At 39.3% G+C, this 23230-nt stretch overlaps 2 protein-coding genes across 4 annotated transcripts in view; one reads left to right on the top strand and one right to left on the bottom strand.

Moving 5' to 3' along the window:
- Nucleotides 1-23230, top strand: part of LOC126378458 (uncharacterized) — a 240106-nt gene that overhangs the window by 28191 nt on the left and 188685 nt on the right. For all 3 annotated transcript variants that reach the window (XR_007568080.1, XR_007568079.1, XM_050026833.1), the window contains exon 3: nucleotides 8773-8868. Coding sequence is in view for 1 of the 3 variants with exons in the window: in XM_050026833.1 (XP_049882790.1) it covers nucleotides 8773-8868 (96 nt within the window). In the remaining 2 variants the exon portion in view is untranslated. The remainder of the gene's footprint in view (nucleotides 1-8772; nucleotides 8869-23230) is intronic.
- Nucleotides 14301-22582, bottom strand: LOC126378491 (uncharacterized). The gene is made up of 5 exons (XM_050026892.1): nucleotides 22426-22582; nucleotides 19342-19965; nucleotides 19007-19166; nucleotides 17779-18281; nucleotides 14301-15194 (listed from the first exon to the last, which is right to left on the bottom strand). Exons 2-4 carry the CDS (start codon nucleotides 19533-19535, stop codon nucleotides 17787-17789), a joined length of 849 nt encoding a protein of 282 aa, XP_049882849.1. The 5' UTR covers nucleotides 19536-19965; nucleotides 22426-22582; the 3' UTR covers nucleotides 14301-15194; nucleotides 17779-17786.

Here is a 23230-nt window from a genome sequence, read left to right as displayed (position 1 = left end):
TAAGGGGATGATGAGGGGATGGAGAACGTCGCGCGCGATAGTCGAACTCGACGGGCCAACCTAAATAGATATTTCATTTTTAAAGTCACCGGCTAAAAGTTCTATACCTAACATAACAGAGCATCACGCCTAGATCCCCAAAAGGGTAGGCAGAGGTCTATAGTATTACACACACACCGCGTCAGCTAAGTCCCTTGTAATAGGAGGCGAACCTATTGCCATTAACCGGGAACACATCCTGGAAACCACGTGATGTAAATTACCTTTGATCCAAACATGACTTGAAACTTAAAAATTCGATTTCACTGGTTTAGAGCTCGCACCGGGAACCGAACAGGGCTCACAGATCTACGCAGTCATCATCCCTCTAACATTATCCCTTTTCTCACAGGGTCCGCTTACCTAACCTGAAGATTTGACAGGTCCGGTTTTTTACAGAAGCGACTGCCTGTCCGACCCTCCAACCCGCGAAGGGAAAACCACCTCAATACAGGTCAGGTCACATACCTCCGAACATTTCTCGGGAATGTGGGTTTCCTCACGATGTTTTCCTTCACCGCTGAGCACGTGATAGTCATTTATGATCCAAACATGAATTCGAAAATAAATATACGGTTCTATGCATTATTCTTTTTGCTATATTCAGACACAGGAATGGCGGGAAAAATGTGGCTCACGAGGTAACTGTTACAAGGATAGTGATGGGATGATAGACGAAAGGATATCGATAGTTTTATCGATACTTATATTTTTTTAATAATATAGGCTCACGTTTCACCACCTGTAGGGCTAACATGCGCAACGTGGTGAAATTTTGTCACTGCTTGGCCGGACAAATGGGGAGCGCTGAAGGCTCTCACCCGGTACAACGTTTAAAACAACAGGCCTGAGGGTGCCCAGTTGGGCGCGAACCTCGGCTCAGGGCGTCGTCTGAGAGGAAAAATATTTGAAGAGTTAATCGACCCTAGTGGGTCGATAGCGATAAGGGCTGATTGAGGGAAATCGTCGACTACGCCGGCGGAGTCGGTACAGGGATGCCTCAATCAACGTGAGGGGACTTGAACTCAAAAAATCGATAAAAATATCGACCATCATCCCAACCCTAGCGATTCCTCGACAGTTTACCTTCACAATGCACCTGTCTTTTATTTTTTATATCGATATCTTTTTGAATTAATGGTCTCTAATTATCGGCCCATATTCCTCCGTGGAATCCTCCCATCTATTTTTAGTATCAAGTTTTTTTTTTATTTATACTCGAGAGCTTGTTATAAATAAGTAGTCAGTGTAGCCGTGTAGTACGGTCACGAGCATTAATATGCATACACTTTGGTACCATGTCACATTAACTTTTTTGACAAATTGAACTGTAAGTCTCACTAAATGTCAAATATGTTAGTGCGACAGAGTCCTAAAGTGGGTACATTATACTGCTCATGACTGTACCACAGGACCACACTAACTAGTTGACTTAAACACGATAGAACCAAAACCCAAAAAATAAATAAATAAAAGAAAACAATGGTGCTAATTCCTGTAAATACCATCTAATTTTATTTTAAGTTATATCTGTCATTTTCTTATCCGCCGAAAAGGAAAGGGACGGGTAATCGACAAGCATAAAATTTATGGAACACACGTCAATTTTAAGCACAAATCTAAACCAACCGTCTAAAAATTTTACCCGTCTTAAAATTAAGAGCTGTGAATCATCCGTCCCTTTCCTTTTCGACGGATATGAAAATGACGGATATAACTTAAAATAAAATTAGGCGGTGTCTCCAGGAATCGGGGCCATTATTTATAGATTATGTTCTATATTCAAATGGTTCGCACAGGTGACGTCAGACGCGTTCGATTTTCGAACGCCGGTCACGTCACACGGCGCTTTTTGCCGACCGGACGCTGCAACGGAATATATACGTAGGGTTGCCATTTTACAGAACTTATTCTTAACAAAGGAGACTTTGAGGAGCTCGGTGGCGCAGCGGTAAACGCGCTCGGTCTGCGATTGTTGAAGTTAAGCCACTTTCGCAAAGGCCGGTCATAGGATAGGTGACCACAAAAAAAACATCTCGAGCTCCTCCGTGCTTCGGAAGGCACGTTAAGCCGTTAGTCCCGGCTGCATTAGCAGTCGTTAATAACCATCAATCCGCACTGGGCCCGCGTGATGGTTTAAGGTCCGGTCTCACTATCCATCCATGCCCCAGCAGTGGGGACGTTAATGGGCTGATGATGATGATGATGATGATGACCTTAGATTGAAGCCTAATTTCTTCCTAAGTTAAGATTTTTAATTATCCTATAATACTTTTCACTGAAATTGATTAATAACAAAATAATGGGCTGATGATGATGATGAATTTATCTTTGACCCAGTCAAATATCCTATTGCGTTGAATAAATTATTCTGATTTGTGGTAACCCTGCGTTGCCGGTCGCGCGGTCGACGCTTTGGTTTTATTCTACAGAAACGCCGCTCGTTCAATAATTGCGCGAATTCCAGCAATAACGCAGTCATTGTTCGATTCATCACATTTGCATTCCATTATTGTTTTGAACTGCCTCTGAGGTCCAGTGGTTGAGCGTTGGACTCACGATCCGGAAGTCTCGCGTTTGAATCCCAATAGGGACATATCACAAATCACTTTGTGAGCCCTGCTTTGGTTAGGACATTGCTTTCATCTTACTTTTCCGGATAATTAAATTTTAATTCAACCTGCAATGTGCTTGGCAAACAAAGGAGAGTCTCACAAAGTAATTTCAACAACGCCCCCAACGGGAATCGAAGCCGGGCCTCCAGGTCGTGAGCCCAACGCTCTAGCCACTAGACTGAGGCTGAGTGTCCCTTCATAGTATTTCTTGTTATTCTACGCTGCGAGGTTGTGCATTAGATTGGTTGATTGGTTGTGGATAGGTACTAACATAGTTTAAGTTCACATCGTTACTAACAAATATGGATTTAGATCTGAAATAAAAATAATTCATTCATTAGGTTTATTGGTTTAGTGGACAAAGGACTTATTCGCAAAACGTCTTACCCCTAAAAAAGGATCTATTCTCAAAATGGCTTATTCTTGTAAAGGCCTATTCGTAAAATGACTTCAAAAGGACCCAAATAATTTTATCCAATAAATTCCAATTATTTACAACAATCACGACCATCTTAAAATTAATTCTATTCACATAAATGGTCATAGACTTATAAAGAGCCGGAGATTTATAGAAACACGCCCCGCTAGTGTTGGGATGTCGCTGGTATTTTGTAACTAGTATCTATAATCGGAAAGCAATGTATGAGACTTGCACAGGAACGGAAAGGATGGCGTGAAAGAGAGGAGGCTTAATTGCTTCCATGTAGCCTTTTCAACCTCTCTGGTATCAGATACTCGGATAGATAATGTAACACAATGTGGAAAAACAAGCCTTAAACGGTAATAGTAGCAGTTATAATCCATAGTCCCATAGTTTCATAGTCTCTGCTTACCCCGGTGGGAAAAAGGCGCAAGTTTATGTATGTATGCACGTAACATGTATGGTTATGTATATATGTATTTACGCCTATAAATACATCTATAGGAGGAACATATTTAACGTATGCATTGTATTGTATAATAAACTTCGTGATAATTTTAAGTTATAGACAAGCGCTTCTTTAAAAATACACTTAACAAAATGGTTACTGCAACATCGCTTCTATAGTGTAAACGAATTTTTAAATTTCAAATTCGGACGTTAACATTTTTAATTTTATTTAATTTTAATTGTATTTTTTTTTTATTATTATTGACGGCAATTTTATTTTTGCATGCTTACGTGTAAGCTGAAAACACTGGTCATAAAATTGTAACATATTACTGTACTGTTTTCTGGCAAATAAACTATTCTATTCTATTAACAGTTACAAAATACTTCTGAAAGTACTAGTGAGTATATCTAAAGAGCGCCCATCTCTAATTCGCACAAATCTAATAAATCTATCGAAGACTATGCACTGCTCAACTGTTTACTTGGTTTGTTAAAACTTTACTGTTATGTGGTATAAATTATAAGAGATTCAGAAAGAAAGAAAAGAAAGAAACGTTTATTATAAAGGGACACCACAGTAACGAATATAAAACAAATAACAAATATATAATATAAAACACGGAGTAACACATAACTTACAATCAAAACACATAAGAAAAACAACTTACACGAGAAATACAAATAATTGAGTGTATGGACTGGTCAACGATGGTGGTGGTGACCTTTATAAAAGGGCCTCACTCAGCACAAGCCGAGGCGCGAGCCACGACGCTGGTATTCTGTGGACCCTGCTAAGTGAGGCACGGAAGCCGTGTCTCCCACAAATACAACTTCAATGATTTATAACTTTTCTGTTTGGTGAAAATTAATATTTTTAATTTATTTTTACAATACTATACAAAAATACAACACAAAACGCTTTATTGCACATACTTATATGGTGTTAGTGACATCGTAACGAAGACTTTGAGGGATGATTCAGACCATGATTCTGAGTTGATATCAAGTGGAATTTTCCGTCGCAAAAGTATGGAACTGAAAATAATTAAAATTACACAAACATTTTCATGAAATCTAGACCATGGAAGCCATTAAGGCTTCTGCTAATTTCTAGCTGCATTACGGGTGTTAACAGCCTCCGTGGTCTAGTGGTTAGAGCGTTGGGCTCACGATCTGGAGGTCCAGGTTCTCTTTTTGAGACTGTCCTTTGTTTGGTAAGGACTTTTCAGACTTGAATCACCTGATTGTCTGAGCCGTTGGTCCCGGCTATTAGCCGTAAAAACACCTCCACCGACCCGCAGTGGAGCAGCGTGGTGGAGTATGCTCCATAACCCTTCCGGTTGGTTGAGAGGAGGCCTGTGCTCAGCAGTGGGACGTATATAAACTGTTTATATATCTTATGTTATGGATTTTTTTCTTTACGCCATTCGCTATTTGTTGACACGCTTCAACTTGTAATATGGACAGCACATAAGAAATCAGAAGATTATTGACAATGCAAGCCAATATGGCTACCTACTTATTTTATCATACTTATGGGTGTTGGATCAGAAGACACAGATTAAATGAGATACAGAAGACACAGATTAGCCAATGTATCTCGCAAGATGCGAGGATGGCTGTTCACAACGCAGTGCTTGTCCCTACGCTGAAGTACGGTAGTGAATGTAGAAGCATGAAAGTAGGATCAATGCCGTAGAAATGAGGTCTTTGCGTAGCATCTGCGGTGTGAAGTTGAGTGATAGAGTGAGAAACAGTGTGATAAGACAGAGATGTGGTGTAAAAGACGATATAGTGACTAAGATTGAGAAGGGAATGTTAGGTTGGTTTGGACACGTAGAGCGGATGAAGGATAATAGAATTGCAAAAGCGGTATATAAAGCGAAAGTTGATGGTAGGGCTGGCAGAGGAAGACCGAGAACGACTTAACGATGACCAAATCGGAGATATCCTTAGAAAAGGTTTAATACGATCTACTCTGAACCGGCGTGCGTGTATGAAGCGATTGATGAATGTGGACTTAAGTACCTAATTTAATTCTTCAATGTCTTGATGAGTGAGGGAAGCGATAGTGGTGGTCAGGATCGTACATACATACATAAACTCACGCCTATTTCCCACCTAGGTAAGCAGACACTATGGAATTCCATTTGCTTCGATCCTGACACACTTCTCTTGCTTCCTCCACATTCATCAATCGTTTCATACACGCACGCCGGTTCAGAGGTTTGTCAGGACCTTTGTAAGTGGAATTTGGTTTCTGCCTGCCCCTATAGGAAATAGGCGTGATATTATGTCATGGAAGTATGTAGAATGTTCCATGGTACCCCATAAGTTGGTTGAGTCGTCTCGGATGGCAGACGTCGTGATTAGTGTGGGTTCGATGCCCGTTCCGCCCTGGGGAGCTCGCGTGTGAAATCGTTTCGAAAACTGGCAAATGACCAGAAGTAAATGGGTTCAATCTTAGTTCATGTAAATAATAATAACAAAACACTTTATTGCACATACATTTACAGGATAAACTTATTCTAAGGTGGGCAAAGGCGGCCTTATCGCTAAGAGCGATCACTTCCAGACAACCTACCAACAAACCAACCTATTTTTTTTTTATTGTCCAGAAGTAAGATGATCTGTGCTTCGGAAGGCACGTTAAGCCGTTGGTCCGGATTACTATTTACTGATGTAAGTAAGTCGTTACATGAGCCATGTCAGGAGCCTTTGGCGGCTCAATAATACCCCTGACACCGGGGTTGATGAGGGTGGTAATTGTCCTCACAACCCACACGATACAAAATTGAATTAATCGATAATTTTATCACGTGGTGTATGTTAGCTCTACACGTCTTCAAGACAAACCCAGCTCCCTCCAACACAGCATATTTCAATTAAAAATTCAAAACAAAACAATCAAGGCGTACAATTAGCTAAACGCCAGTCGATGTTAGAACATCCGACGAGTGAACCCACCGGGCGTGACTAGTCCGTGAACTGTGACGCGGGGTGTGTGCGTAGTGTGAGCGGGTAGCGGGGAAAAGGGGTCTACCGATTCAGATTGGAGCAAATCGAACATCGGTTTAGTATAATAATACAGGGTGTGTGACATCGTAACGAATACTCAGGGGGATGATTCAGACCATGATTCTGAGTTAATATCAAGTGGAATTTTTCGTCGCAAAATTCATGTTTCTTTTAGTTTTTTTGAAATTATTTTCAATTCTATACTTTTGCGATGATGCCACTTGATATTAACTCAGAATACTGAGCTAAATCATTCCCCTCAGTATTCGTTACGATGTCACTTACACCTCGCACAAGTACATACGGTAGCCATACAAGTAGGTATGGGTGTTAGTGACTCCGTAACGGATACTGAGGGGGATGATTCAGACCACGATTCTGAGTTGATATCAAGATAATTTTCAGTCTGAATATTCATGATCATTTTTGTTTTTTTTTAATTATTTTCTTTTCCATATAAGGAAGGGGAAGCTTTTGCCGAGCAGAGGGATATTGTAGGCTAGATTAGATCATGATTAGATTAACTGTACCGCTAACATTCGCACCTTACCTTGGCTTCGACAAAAACGCCTTCCGCGCTGAGAACATCCTGTACACAGACTCACAGGATGGACAGCAAATGGGCCATCTTAACGGAGTCTAATCACTGTTATTGATTACCACGCTATTCCTAAAGGGGTAGGCAGGGAAAATTGTGTTTACAACCCAAATATCCCTACATTCACGCTTATTTTTCACCGGGGTAAGTAGAGACTATGGAATTCCGTTTAGCATCATTCTTGAGACACTTCTCTTGCTTCAGGTTGATTGAGGGGAGACCTGTGCACAGCAGTGGGATGTATATAGGCTGCTTATGTTTTTGTTGTGTGTATGTTAGAATATTCAGTTAATACTCATACATACATACATTCATAAACTCACGCCAATTTCTCACAGGGTAAGCTATGTTTAAATCATATGTGATAGGGAGCGAGCCTAATGCCATTAAAATGAAATGAAACATACATAACGAAGACTTAAGATAATACCAAGATAAAAAAATAAACATATTTGATATTTAAAATAATAATTCTAATGGTGTCATCATCATCATCAGCCCATTAACGTCCCCACTGCTGGGGCACGGGCCTTCCCTATGGATGGATAGGGAGATCGGGCCTTAAACCATCACGCGGGCCCAGTACGGATCGATGGTTATTAACGACTGCTAATGCAGCCGGGACCAACGGCTTAACGTGCCTTCCGAAGCACGGAGGAGCTCGAGATAATTTTTTTGTGGTCACCCATCCTATGACCGGCCTTTGCGAAAGTTGCTTAACTTCAACAATCGCAGACCGAGCGCGTTTACCGCTGCGCCACCGAGCTCCTCAATCGCTTATTATTCACCGTTTATTTATCATTCAAATATTCATCAATGGTATAATAGCGCATATTCTATTCCAATACTTTCTAACACTTTTGTACTGCTACGGAACACCAACCAACCTAGACTCTTTCTTAACCGGTTTTTTATTCACAAAACCGAATATAATATACATACGACCTTACTATTATGACGACAGCGTCTTACATCATCTTAAACATGTATTGTATAAAATATAAAACGGTCAAGGGTAGAGATATTACCTAGTATGATCTAACCAAGTGAACATATTAAACTGTTTATTCACACTTCACTCTGACGTTAACTACTTGGCCGGACCAATGGGGGCTCTCACACTGCCAGGGGATTTGGGTGGTGCGGAGCAGAGTCGTCATTTAGCAGCAAAAGACCGAAAATAATGCAATTAAAATATTTTTTTAAAGTTCCATGTTTCAAACATATTCTTTTGTTTTTTTATTATTAATATAATTTTATTGCTATTCTATTGATATTGTGTTTGTTTCAGTCGAATTGGCTTATTGCTATTTAGCAATAAGGCCGTCGATTGTATTTCTCTTGTCACATTTGTAATTGTTTATAGTTTTGTATTTACATGTGCAATAAAGCGTTTTTGTATTGTATTGAATTGGTTTTTACTGTAATGGCTGAATGTAAAATTGTAAAAATAAAAAATAATAATCAATCAATCAATCCACCAATAATATATTATTGCACAACGACATATACACAGGACATAAACATACGAATAAAAATAAGCACAATAGGCGGCCTTATTGCTAAACAGCAATTTCTGCCAGGCAACCTTATAATAATAATAATAATCGTGACGCGTTTTGTTTCAGGTTCGGAGTCGGCGATACAATGCACGCCGGAGGTGATGAAGGTGACTGTCCCTATGGATGGAGACAGGCGGATGTCATACCTCGACCAGTTGAAAGGTAAGCGCTTAAGGTCATCTTGAGCTGGCTCCCTTTTTATTTCAAATACCATCATCTCCCCAGCAAAATAAAAAATTCAAATAGTTTTTTTTTGACGTGACTTATTGTAGATTTGCCGCAGATGGCATTAACTACTTGGCCGAACAAATGGAGAGCACTGAATGCTCTCACCCGGTATAAAGTTTAAAACAACAGGCGTGAGAGTGCCCAGTTGGGCGCGAACCTCGGCTCAGGGCGTCGTCTGAGAGGAAGAATATTTGAAAGAATTAATCGACCCTAGTGGGTCGATAGCGATAAGCGCTGATTGAGGAAAATCGTCGGCCACGCCGGCGGGGTCGGTATCGGGGTCCTTGGAAATAGGAAAAAACCCTAGAAATGTAGGAAAACAAAATGCAATTTTCGCAGGTATGTGACCTAACTTGTATTGGGCTAGGTTTCCCTTCGCGGGTTGGAAGGTCAGACAGGCAGTCGCTTCAGTAAAAAAACCGGACCTGTCAAATCCTCAGAGTAGGTAAGCGGACCCTGTGAAAAACGGGATAACGCTAAGGAGATGCTGATAAGCACTTAATTGTTTTTTTTTTTAACGGTAAGATTACTTATATCAACTATCAACTAATAACTATTGGTAAAATAAAGGTTAGGTCAAGATCGAACTCCATTATCAAGAATTTTCGACAGCCTTTTTTCATTTTTCGTGAGTTTTTTTTGTTTGTAAAAGAAAGCGGGAACTTTCATATTTTCCCCAGTTTGTACAGAATCAGCTAATGAAGCGGGTTGTGAGAAGAGAAATTCTAGTGTCATATGTTACGAGAGACAAGCATTGTTGACAAGTGTACGTCTGCTGTGAGGCGGAGACACCTAGTTAAAAAAAATACAGAGTGCTAGTGACATCGTAACGAATAATGAGAGGGATGATTCAGACCATGATTCTGAGTATCAACTCAATTGATATCAATCAAGTGAAATTTTCCGTCGCAAAAGTATGGAAATGAAAATAATTTAAAAAAAAACAAAAATTTTCATGAATTTTCCGACAGGAATATCCACTTAATATCAACTCAGAATCATCCCCCTCAGTATTCGTTACGGTGTCACTAACACCCATACCTACTTGAATGGCTACCTGTATGTACTTGTGCGGGGTGTTAGTGACATCGTAACGAATAGTAAAGAGGATGATTCAGACCATGATTCTGTGTTAATATCAAGTGAATTTTTCCGTCGCAAAATTCATGATTTTTTTTAGTTTTTTTTTTTATATTATTTTCAACTCTATAAGTACTTTAGCAATGGAAAATTCCACTTGATATTAACTCAGAATAATGAGCTGAATCATCCCTCTCAATCCTCTCATTATTCGTTACGATGTCACTTACACCCCGCACAAGTATTAGTATGAGTTATTCGCATAACAATTACAAAAATTGTGTTCGAAATACTGAAAAAGAATGGTAAAAAATAAGTTTAACAAGTAATCAAAAAATAAATGAACTTAACATAATAAAAATTTAGAAGAATATAAGATAAAAATGCCACAGAATAAGTAGTCATAAGTAATTTTACAATTTTAGGTCACAATATTACCATCAAACGTGAAAGGAAAACAAAAGTAGTAGGTATGGGTGTTAGTGACGCGAGGTTCGCGCCCAACTGGGCACCCTCAGGCCTGTTGTCTTCAACGTTGTACTGGGTGAGAGCCTTCAGCGCTCCCCATTTATCCAGCCAAGTAGTTAATGTCATCTGCGGCAAATCTACAGTCAGTCAAAAAAAAGACGTTTCGTAAAAAGTTTCTCATTGAACGAGATTGTCAAGTAACTTATGATGATGGCTCATGGTAACCGCAATCCTGAGTGAAAGTAAAGTATAAGTAACTCTCGTTCACATAATGAGTGAACTTCGCACACTAGTTACGAAAACAAAGCCAAAGAAACAAAGAAAAACACTTTGTAAAGTTTATAATTATTGTTGTGTAAAATGTGGCGACATTTTAATGTCGGGTAGGTTAGGTTAACAGGTTATGTTGGAATAGGTCTTCTTCTTCTATCGCGTGGGTAGCGAGGTGAATTACCAACCTCACCAACCCTGGTGTCAGGGTTATAATTGAGCCGCCAAAGGCTTGTAATGTAACGACTACTTACTTACGTATACATTAGTAAGTAGTAACCGGGACCAACGGCTTAACGTGCCTTCCGAAGCATTAATTATAATTAATTATTTAATTAAGTATAAAAAAGAGGTAAGTAAGTAATAAGTAAATAATAAGATTTTGCCGTTCAACTGTTTTAAGACAGTACAGTCACAGATCATATAATGTACAGTAGTTAAACAGAAACTTTGCAAAAAAGGTTACTTTTTATAAAGTTAGTGATTATTTAGAAGATATGAATGCTTGGGATTAACTATCTGAGAACTGATATTAGGCAGCTGATATTAGTAACTACGTTACCTATTGAATATAGATATTTTTGAATTTGAATAATCAAACTGTGCAGAAATGACTAGCTAAAGAGGCGGCCAATCAGCTCACAACGGCCACTGTGATCCTGTGGTTGAGCGTTGGACTCAGGATCCGATGAGTTGGGACACACCACAAAAATTTAAATTAAATTAATAAAATGAAAATTCTGAGTTGTGTAGTTTTTACTGTATTCTTTTTGGTGCGTATACTTTTGTTTTAATAGATTGACAGCTTCTAGGGTGCACTGGTTAGATTTGGTCTTGATGAGTTTGGTCATTGGTCCCACAAAACACCTCCACCAACCCGGAGTGGAGCAGCGTGGTGGAGTATCCTCAATAACCCTGGTTAATTGAAGAGTCAGATCAGATCTGGAGGTCTCAAAAGGCTACATCAAAACCATATTGCAATTTTACTTTAGCGCATATACAAGTCAGTAGTAACCCAGGACCAACGCTAAATAAACATAACATAAGCTCACGGCCTCTGTGGTCCACTGGTTGGGCGTTGGGCTCACGATCCGGAGGTCCCGGGTTCGAATCCCGATGGGGACATTTACAAAAATAACATTTTGTGATCCCTAGTTTGGTTAGGACATTAAAGGCTGATCACCTGATTGTCCGAAAGTAAGATGATCCGTGCTTCGGAAGGCACTAATCGTGACATGAGCCATGTCAGGGGCCATTGTCGGCTCAATCATAACCCTGACAGTAGGATTGATGAGACTGGTATTCCACCTCACAACCCACACGATAAGAAGAAGCTCACTACCACAAACACTTCAGGACCCCGATACCGGACCCCGCCAGCGTGGTCGACGATATATATGGGTCGTCGGCCGGCTAGGGTCGATTAATTCTTTCAATAATCCCCTCAGACGAGCGACGCCCTGAGCCGAGGTTCGCGCCCAACTAGGCACAGTGGGCACCCTCAGGCCTGTTGTCTTAAACGTTGTACTGGGTGAGAGCCCTCAGCGCTCCCCATTTGTCCGGCCAAGTAGTTAATGTTATTTGCGGCAAATCTACAATAAGTCACGCTAAAAAAGTGAAGAAATAAAACACGAATTAACACTGAACATTTTATTTACGTACTAAAATAAATTCGTTACTCAACTACTAATAATTTTGCTATATTTACAAATACCCAAAATTTTATTTATAGCATACAAATACAATCACAACTAGGTATTTCAATACATTATTAAACTAGATTTTATCTTTGAAAAACGTATATTAATTTTACATATTATTAGATAGATAACTAGTTGACCACCTAGTTCCGCCAACATGCAACAGATGGCGCCGCCATTCAATAATGCAGTCCTGAAACCGCTATCGAAGTTTACACAGCGCGACGCATATATACAACTTCCAACATAACACTGTTGGATCGTTAATCCCCAGTGACACTACCAACTTTTGGCTAGCGGAGTATAATAGGTATGGGTGTGATGCTCTGGGGGGTTAAAAAGGGCCACATCTGGGTCGTTCTTCTTTTTTATCGACAATGATCTGTCCTTCGCTCTGCTATGTTATATGTTTTAGAATTTTATTTAATCTTTCCATTGTCCAAAAATATAGTTATCTTATTATACTTAAAATACTAGCGAAATACTAATCGGTTCCTCGATTAGTGATTGAAGTAGCTTGGTTGTTTTTCACAAAATTCTGTGACAGAGTGGTAAATCGAAATGCTGTCTCCGATGAAAAGGGCCACTCTGTCACAATATATTTTGCAATGCGCCTGCAAGGAACAGTATATTACCAAGATAAAGAGAAACACTAAATACTCCTCTACAGACACATCTCTATTATGATGTTTTTTAAATATTTATTGCCGATATAATGAAAGATGTTAAATCCGATATAACGAGAAAATGACTTCTTATTGTCGATAAAAAAGAAGAATGACCCATCTAAGAAATTCATCTGAAAAAGCATTATTGCAATATGACATTTGCGGGATGTACAAGTGAGCAATGCAAACAAATGTCAAATAGCAATATTGCTTTCTTAGATGAATTGATTCGATGTGGCCATTTTAACACACCTTTTCTTCCAAACGTCCTTTGGCGGCAGCACACTAAAAACTATACACAAACAAATAAAGATCACGCCTATTTCCCTTTAGGGTAGGCAGAGACCACTTTCGATCCTGACACACCACCTTCACTTCCTCCACTCATCAAAAAGAAAAAAAAGTGTTTGAAAAGGGGCAGAGCAATAAGTAATCAGTGGAGATGTACAGTCATGAGCAATATAATGTACCCACTTTAGGACTCTGTCGCACTAACATATTATTTGACATTTAGTGAGAGATACAGTTCAATTTGTCAAAAAAGTTAATGTGACAAGGTACCAAAGTGTATACATATTAATGCTCGTGACCATACGGTGGAGTATGCAATCCCCCCCCACCCCTCGGTAGATTGAGGGCGTGTGCCCAGCAGTGGGACCAGTGATGTGCCGTTCCCGCTAATGTTCTCACTTTGGAAACATTCCCTGAAGTAAAAAAGCTCACAACTTATGTAAAAAGAGCATTATTACCTAACCGCGAGGAGCTCGGTGGCGCAGCGGTAAACGCGCTCGGTCTGATTGTTGAAGTTAAGCAACTTTCGCAAAGGCCGGTCATAGGATGGGTGACCACAAAAAAAAAGTTTTCGTCTCGAGCTCCTCCGTGCTTAAGCCACGTTAAGCCGTTGGTCCCGGCTGTCGCATTAGCAGTCGTTAATAACCACCAATCCGCACTGGGCCCGCGTGGTGGTTTAAGGCCCGAACTCCCTATCCATAGGGAAGGCCCGTGCCCCAGCAGTGGGGACGTTAATGGGCTGATGATGATGATTACCTAACCTTTACGCAGATAAAACCAGAGTACAAGAAAGAACAATTCTAAAAAGAAAAGCAGCCAGTGTCCTTACTTAAGGACGTAAAGATTTTTTACAACGGGAACTTTCCCATTTTAGTAACAGTCCCGGGAACGGTACATACTCGTAACTGAGTGGGATGTATACATAAACTGCCTATATACGTCCCACTGCTGGGCACAGGCCTCCCCTCAACCAACCGGAGGGGGTATGGAGCATACTCCACCACGCTGCTCCAATGCGGGTTGGTGGAGGTGTTTTTACGGCTAATAGCCGGGACCAACGGCCTAACGTGCCCTCCGAAGCACGGAATCATCTTACTTTTTCGGACAATCAGGCGATTCAAGCCTGAAAAGTCCTTACCAAACAAAGGACAGTCTCACAAAGTGATTTCGACAATATCCCCACCGGGAATCGAACCCGGACCTCCAGATCGTGAGCCTAACGCTCTAACCACTAGACCACGGAGGCTGAGTGGGATGTATATCGGCTGTTATTTAGTATAAACAATTCAATGTACATATAGGTACCTACTATTTATATTAAAAGAGTCTTTCAATGATTGATTGAACGATGATTCAGCTTCAGAGCCTTCAGGGGGGTTAAAATGGCCACATCGAAGCAATTCATCTAAGAAAGCAATATTGCTATTTGACATTTGTTTGCATTGCCCACTTACTTTTATATGGGCAAATGTCAAATTGCAATATTGCTTTCTTTTGCTTGCTTCGATGTGGCCGTTTTAACCCCCCAGCAAATGGTTCTGAGTTAATATCAAGTGGAATTTTCCATAGCTTTTTAAATTATTTTCAGTTCAATACATTTGCGACGGAAAATTCTACTTTATATTAACATTTTCATTGCTTGTTTGATATCGCGCTTGTGTTGTTACGCAATGAACGGCGGGTATTTCGATGTAGCGGTCCAGCCAGGAATGTCTTAGTGCGGCCGCTTCACACGCCAACAGCGTGTGATGCCTAGTGCTGATGTCTCTTGTGTTTCTCTGATCTGTGGATAACACCCTTAATAGTATACAGAGTGTTAGTGACATCGTAACGAATACTCATAGGGATGATTCAGACCATGATTCTGAGTTAATATCAAGTGGAATTTTTCGTCGCAAAATTATATTAAAAAAATTATATTCTATACTTTTTGCGATGGAAAATTCTACTTGATATTAACTCAGAATAATCAGCTGAATCATCCCTCTCAGTATTCGTTACCATGTCACTTACACCCCATACAAGTACATACAGATAGCCATACAAGTAGGTATGGGTGTTAGTGACACCCTAACGAATACTGAGTGGGATGGTTCAGACCATGATTCTGAGTAAATATCAAGTGGAATTTCCTGTCGGAAAATTCATGAATTTTTTTGTTTTTTTTTTTATATTTTCTGTTCCATACTTTTGGCCCGTACGCCTGATAAAACATGTTGTAAAAGAAAAGGGGGGTTAAAAAGGCCACATCGACGCAATTCATCTAAGAAAGCAATGTTGCAATTTGACATTTGCGCATGTAAAAGTAAGTGCGCAATGCAAACGAATGTCAAAATGCAATATTGCTTTCTTAGATGAATTGCTTCGATGTGGCCATTTTAACCCCCAAGCTAATATACAGGGTGTTAGTGACATCGTAACGAAAATTTTGAGGGGTGATTGAGGCCATGATTCTGAGTTGATATCAAGTGGAATTTTCCGTCGCAAAAGTATGGAACTGAAAATGATTTAAAAAAACACAAAAAAATATATGAATATTCAGACTGAAAATTCCACTTGATATCAACTCAGAATCATGGTCTGAACCATCCCCCTCAGTATTCGTTACGGTGTCATTAACACCCATACCTACTTGTATGGCTACTGTATGAAGTTGTACGGGGTGTAAGTGACATCGTAACGAATACTGAGAGGGATGATTCAGCTGATTATTCTGAGTTAATATTAAGTGGAATTTTCCATCGCAAAAGTATAGAATTGAAAATAATTCAAAAAACTAAAAAAATATCATGAATTTTGCGACGAAAAATTCCACTTGATATTAACTCAGAATCATGGTCTGAATCATCCCCCTGAGTATTCGTTACGATGTCACTAACACCCTGTATTTGATTTCTACTTAATTTCTACTTGTACAGTTATTAGGGACGTTAAAAAGGCCACATCGAAGCAATTTATAGCTATCAAGGGTCATCATTTATACCCAAAAACAAAGATAAAATATGCATATGTCTGTTATCCATAAAATTAGAAGTTTAAACGAAGAAAAACCTTAACAACGCCATCTATCGTGTGTTTGGGAACGTCGATTGAAGTCCCACATTCATCTAAAAAAGCAATATTGCTATTTGGCATTTCTTGACATTACGCACTTACTATAAAAATGAAAAAATATGCGCAAATATCAAATTGCAAAGTCCCATTGTCCAATCAACGTTCCCCAAACACACGATAGATGACGTTGTTCACTTTTAACGTGATAATTACCTATTTTCTCATTGCTGGGGTACATAATTATTCAAAAAAGTAATGTAAGTAATGGCAGATGCAAAAAATATTTGTTGCTTGATATTTGTATAGAATGATGTTGCTACTTATATTGCTTCTCTTTATTTTGATCAGAATAATAATGGGTGGAAGTTGTAATTGTACCTTGGTGTAATAAAAAGGGTCATTATTTATACTTACTTGGGTCGTTCTTCTTTTTTATCGACAATGATCTGTCCTTCGCTCTGCTATGTTATATGTTTTAGAATTTTATTTAATCTTTCCATTGTCCAAAAATATAGTTATCTTATTATACTTAAAATACTAGCGAAATACTAATCGGTTCCTCGATTAGTGATTAACGTAGCTTGGTTGTTTTTCACAAAATTCTGTGACAGAGTGGTAAATCGAAATGCTGTCTCCGATGAAAAGGGCCACTCTGTCACAATCTATTTTACAATGCGCCTGCAAGGAACAGTATATTACCAAGATAAAGAGAAACACTAAATACTCCTCTACAGACACATCTCTATATGATGTTTTTTTAAATATTTATTGCCGTTATAATGAAAGATGTTACATCCGATATAACGAGAAAATGACTTCTTATTGTCGATAAAAAAGAAGAATGACCCACTTACCCAAAAACAAAGATAAAAGATGCATATGTCTGTTATCCATGAAATTAGAAGTTTAAACGAAGAAAAACTTAACAACGCCATCTATCGTGTGTTTGGGGAAAGCCCATTGGAAAGTCCCTCATTGCTTCGATGTGGGTTTTTTAACCCTACAGAAAAAAATAACCTAATAGCCCTGTTTCCTGCTGATACCAACATATTTTATGTTAACTTATACCTATCATTTTGTTACCCGCCAAAAAGGAAAGGGACGGATGATTGACATCTGATAATATTAAAATGAACGTGAGAATGAATGAATTAATAAACCGGGCGAATCAAATAGGCATCTTGCTAGTATGCATCTCGGTTGACATGTGCTGTCAACTTAATTTTTACGTCTATTTATGCCTGTCGATTACTCGTCCCTTTCCTTTTCAGCGGATAAGAAAATGACGGCACCTCAGCACCGTTCCAACTTACGTTAATAGTCATAGCAACTCCGACTTCACCAAGTTAGGATACTGGTTCTCCTGCTGTACGGAACAGTGCCTCATACACTTCACTCTCTGCTCTTTCAGCATCCTCATTATCATCTCCTGAGACTCCAGAGCGTACTCCAAAGGCAGTTGTTTTAACTGCAAGCTGACATTCTGACCAAAAACGTCAAACTCATCTTTTTCATCACCCCCGATAATCTGCCGCAGTTCTTTCCTTATATCCGTCATTTGGGGTGTCTCCGTGCTTGATCTCAGATCGTCTTCTGCCACGGATATCTGTGGATACATATCTTCCTGGATGCCAAAGGATTGTAAGACTCCAGGGTTCTCTTCAGGTTTCTTCTGGTGGTCTTTGCTGATCGGATCGAGGCGAGGTGTGGGTTGTCTGGTCGCTTTGAGTTTGTAAGGAGTGTTCCAGAAAGATGGTGGCAGCTGGTTGTGCGTGTAGTTCTGTTCGGTGTCGTTTGAGGTCTCAGGACCGGACATCTGGAAAAGACAGTTGGAATGATTAAGTATTTACATACATACATACATAAACTCACGCCTAGTTACTGGGGTAAGCAGAGACTATGGAATTTCATTTACATCGATCCTGAATACTTTTTTGCTTCCTCCTTACTCATCAATCGATTCATACACGCCAGTTCAGAGTAAATCATACTAAACTTAACCGCTGCCCTGATCTGGCACGTGTAGATTTACCAATGTAGTCTTCTTCTATCGGGTGGGTTATGTGGTGGATTACCAACCTCACGACCCAAAGCCGGAACTGTCAAAACCCGAAAAACCATTCACCGATGTAATTGACGAAAGTTTTATTCGTCGCTATCATGGGTCGCCGGTAGCTTCGTTCGCGGATTACACTACTTTGCGACAGCACACATAAATACGTGCTTAGCACTATTTGTCTACTATTTGTTATCGATCGATGGATTTTCGAAATGCAGTTCCGGCTTCCAGCAACGCCTGGTGTCAGGGTTACTATTGAGCCGCCAAAGGCCCTGACATGGCTCATCTAACGACTACGTACTCACATCAGTAAGTATGCCTTGCGAATCATGGATCATCTTACTTTCAGACACTCGGGTGATCAGCCTTTAATGTTCTAACAATATTAGGGATCACAAAGTGATTCTTGTGAAATTTTCCCACCGGGATTCGCACCCGTGAACCCAACGCTCAACCACTAGACCACGAAGGTAGTTACTCACCACGGAATCATCAATATCGTTCGGATCAGAGACTCCTCTCAGGAAATGCATGGCATCAAACCAACCAAGTTTCGGCACGTACGGGTACTCCTGGACTTCCTCTAAAATCTTGGACCTTTCCACCTTGGCCAGCACTCCGAAATACGTGCAACGAAGGGACCTTAGACAATACAAGTAAAACTCTTTATTAGCATATACATGGCTGGTAAGATCGGGCATTTAACTCACAACCCAGAAAAGGAGCAAACAGGTAAACAAAACAAATTCACTAAATCCACATCAAATCAATTCGACATGTCTGCAGGGATCAGGGCCAATGTAAAGTGGATATCTACCTTATTTTATTCTTCACGTCATTCTCAGTCATATAAATGCTTTTCGATTCCATACTCTGTATGATGTTCTTATAAGCGTTATTTCTAGCCTCTCTGTTCTTATAATCCGCGTGTTTCAAGTCCCATAAGCAAGCCTGTCTGCCATATTCTTCTATGAAGAACCTCGTCTGCTCCGTTCCCCATTTGTATGTCATATTTCGCTTTTTCTTCCTCTTAAACTTCAGGAGTAAACTCCTCTCTTCTATACTGGTATCTCTTGACGCGTCCAGGGTAAACGATAGAGAATGATCGTGGTAATCAATTATTTTGCCTTCTTTTCCTTTTTAAAAAAGGAATTCGATTCTTCTTCTATTGTCAATTGTTTCGCCTTCTTTACCTTTTTAAAAGTAGAATTCGATTCTTCTTCTATTGTCAATTGTTTCGCCTCCTTTTCCTTTTTAAAAGTAGAATTCGATTTTTCTTCTATTGTCAATTGTTTCGCCTTCTTTTCCTTTTTCAAAAGGAGATTCTTCTTCTTTTTAAGAGAAGGGGATTTGATTTATAGCTGTGAGCATGGTCTGTCACGGTTCGTCGTTTAGTTTCAGATATAGATGAAATGGTTAGTGTGATTTCCAGCGTTCCGATCTGTAATTTAAATATAAACAAATGTTGCTGTAAATGTTAAATGATATATCTACTTATTTTTATAAGTTCCAATTATTGTGATACTGTCGAACATCGCAAATAAGGAGTAAAAATAACAAGTACATACAACAACATTTAGTTTGGTTAGGACATTGCAGGTTGATCACCCGATTGTCCGAAAGCAAGATGATCCGTGCTTCGGAAGGCACGAGTAATCGTTACATGAGCCTCGTCAAGGGCCTTTGGCGGCTCAATAGTAATCCTGACACCAGGGTTGATGAGGTTGGTATTCCACTTCACAACCCACAAGAAGAGAAGTTCGTTTTTATACTTAGATTGATACTTCTCTGTATAGCAATATTTACAAATACAAAATCAATATAATTAATTAGGGACTCTCCAAGCTACGTTCCAAAAAAAAACGCAGATGGCGCTCTACAGATTTCCCTTCAGAAGTAACGCCACCTACTGACGCAACGCTACCTAGCTGACTGAAACGCATCACCTTAACCTTCTAATTTCATGGATAACTAACTATTAAAACACTTATAACGGGTTCTTACCGCGTTTAAATCAGGGATATGAGACTCGCGATATTTCGACACTGTTGCATGAGATTGGAGTGGAAAAGATAAATCCATAATCCACTCCAATCTCATCAGTCATCCCGTGATCATGGCACTTGCAACAGTGTCGAAATATCGGGAGTTTCATATCCCTAATTTAAACGCGGTAAGAACCCGTTATTGTCCCCGATTCCTGCAGACACCTCCTAATTTTACTTTAAGTTATACCTGTCATTTTCTTATCCGCCGAAAAGGAAAGGGACGGATGATTGACAGCTCCTAATTTTAGGAAGAATGAGTAAATTAATGAATAATAACCCGGGCGAATCAAAAAGGTATCTCGCTGGTATGCAAACCGTTTGACGTGTGCTGTCGACTTAATTCTGTCGGGTTATTGGCCAATGTAAAAATTTTTGACGATTTTTTTAGATTTGTGCTTAAAATTTACGTGTGTTCCATAAATTTTATGCTTACCCGTCCCTTTCCTTTTCGGCGGATAAGAAAATGACAGATATAACTTAAAATAAAATTAGATTGTATTTGCAGGAATTAGTACCAAATAATAATAATATAGTAATATAATTTTCGTTACTAACAATAGTTTCATAATTCACATCTTACTAACATAATATGGATGTAATTTTTTGATCCAAAATAAACAATTTTATTTATTTATTTATTTAATGCATCTTTTATCTTTGTTTTTGGGTGTAAATGATAACTCTAGTTGTTACACCCAGACACAACACATCTTTCAATCATTATTATACTGATCAAAATAAAGAGATGCAATATAATTCTGTGGCACATATCTTCTCTAAATATATAAAAGGAGAAACTGACTGACTGAATGACTGACATATCAACGCACAGCCTAAACGGCTAAACGTAGGCACTTGAAATTTGGAAGGGACGTAGCTTAGGTACCGTGGAGGTGCACTAAGAAAGGAATTCCCGAAATTCCCACGGGAACGGGAATTAGCGGGAAAATCCTTTTGTATGAAAAATCTAACCCACTTAAGTAAGACGCTTGAAATTTGGCATGCGCCAAACTAAGGTACCCTAGTAAACTTAAAGCTTAGTTGCAACAGGATATTGCAAAATTCCCAAGGGAACGGGAGTTAGCGGGAAAAACATTTGTATGAAAAAATCTAAACCGCGTAAGATACGAGTTTTCAATCTAGCATTCATGCATAAATTAGTAAATATAAAGTTTAGTTATGGCTGTGTGTTTTGAAAAATGGGAGTTGAAGAATTTTTGAGAAAAATGTTGTATGAAAAAATCTAAACTAAGTTAGATGCTTGAAATTTGACATGCGCTCCCACACACACAAAGTCCTCTCTTTTATAACGCCAGAAGTCGCGGACAAAAGCTAGTCTGATCTAAATATCAAGCAACAGTTATTTGTTTGTACGCCTCTGCCATTACTTTATGTTTTTGACTAATTATGTACCTACTCGATCAATGAGATAATAGGCAATTATAACGTTAAATCTGTACAACGCCATTTATTTTATTTTTGGGGAACGTAGCCCGCAAAGTCTCTCATTGAATACCATCCGGAAATTAAGTATTTAAAACAAAACTAAAACTGATAGGTACCGGAAATGATTCCCGCTTTCCAGCGAGACTTACCTTTTAAATCGGCTATTGACTCCAAAGTACCTATGTTCAACAGCTTAACTTTGATTTATAATTCATCAAAGGCAGTTCACAGCGAACTAGCTAAACCATCACAAGTTCAAATTAAAAGTAAAACCCTACAAACAAAATTACAGTAAAACCAACTCTAAACACTGCACATACAGTTGAACGTTACAACTTTATGCAAACGACGCTTTTGATTAGCGCCATCTAGTTCATCGCAACGGAACTAAACATTCTATTACGCACCTTTACGATAAAATGTTGCAATTTTTCATCTTTTTCCTCGTAAATACTTTCTTCAGCCACGAAAATAACTTAAAATTTGCATTTTTTTAAATGTTTATGACAGTTTAATGTTGTTTTTTATGGATTTTTAATGGGCAATTGATTGATAACGGGCACACTTCACTGTATGCTATCTGAAAAGCAACTGGATTGCATGCATATAGTTCTGTCGGGGTGGGCTGGCCGCGCAGACGTAAAAGCTGTTGGATTCTGCGCTGAAATGAAGGGGAGATTTGTTCGGCTGTTTTGTGTCGATCAGAATGGCAGAACTTTTGCAGATATGTATGATGTGGTGTTGGAGGAGGATGGAAAGAATAAGTTGGACTGAAAGAGTTACTAATGAGGAAGTGCTAGTAAGAGTAAGGGAAAAGAGTTAGTTGAGGCCAGAAGAGGCAAGATGATTATAACACTTAATAAGGCACGACGAATTTATTAAAAACATTATCTATAGAAAGAGAGGAAGGGGAAGACCAAGAAGAGCTTACATAGTACAGATTAAAGAGAAGGCGAACGTCGTGTCTTATAAGGAGGTGAAGGAATTCGTCTTTGATAGACAAGAATGGACTGGATGCTACACCGACAAGAGCGTGGCTCTTAAATTAGTGACAATGATGTGTGTATAAATGATAAGAAATCGCTGACAAAAATCGTCGCTCGACCATTATAGAAGCGATACTGCTGCACAGCTCACCACCTATCGCGTTGGTCTAACAGAAAGCTCGGTGACGTGCGGGTACTTAGGTTATCTTGCGACGGATGTACCCAC

The sequence above is a fragment of the Pectinophora gossypiella genome, chromosome 26, assembly GCF_024362695.1.
Source record: "Pectinophora gossypiella chromosome 26, ilPecGoss1.1, whole genome shotgun sequence".
NCBI classification, from domain to species: domain Eukaryota; kingdom Metazoa; phylum Arthropoda; class Insecta; order Lepidoptera; family Gelechiidae; genus Pectinophora; species Pectinophora gossypiella.
This window is presented reverse-complemented; position numbering and strand designations above follow the sequence as displayed.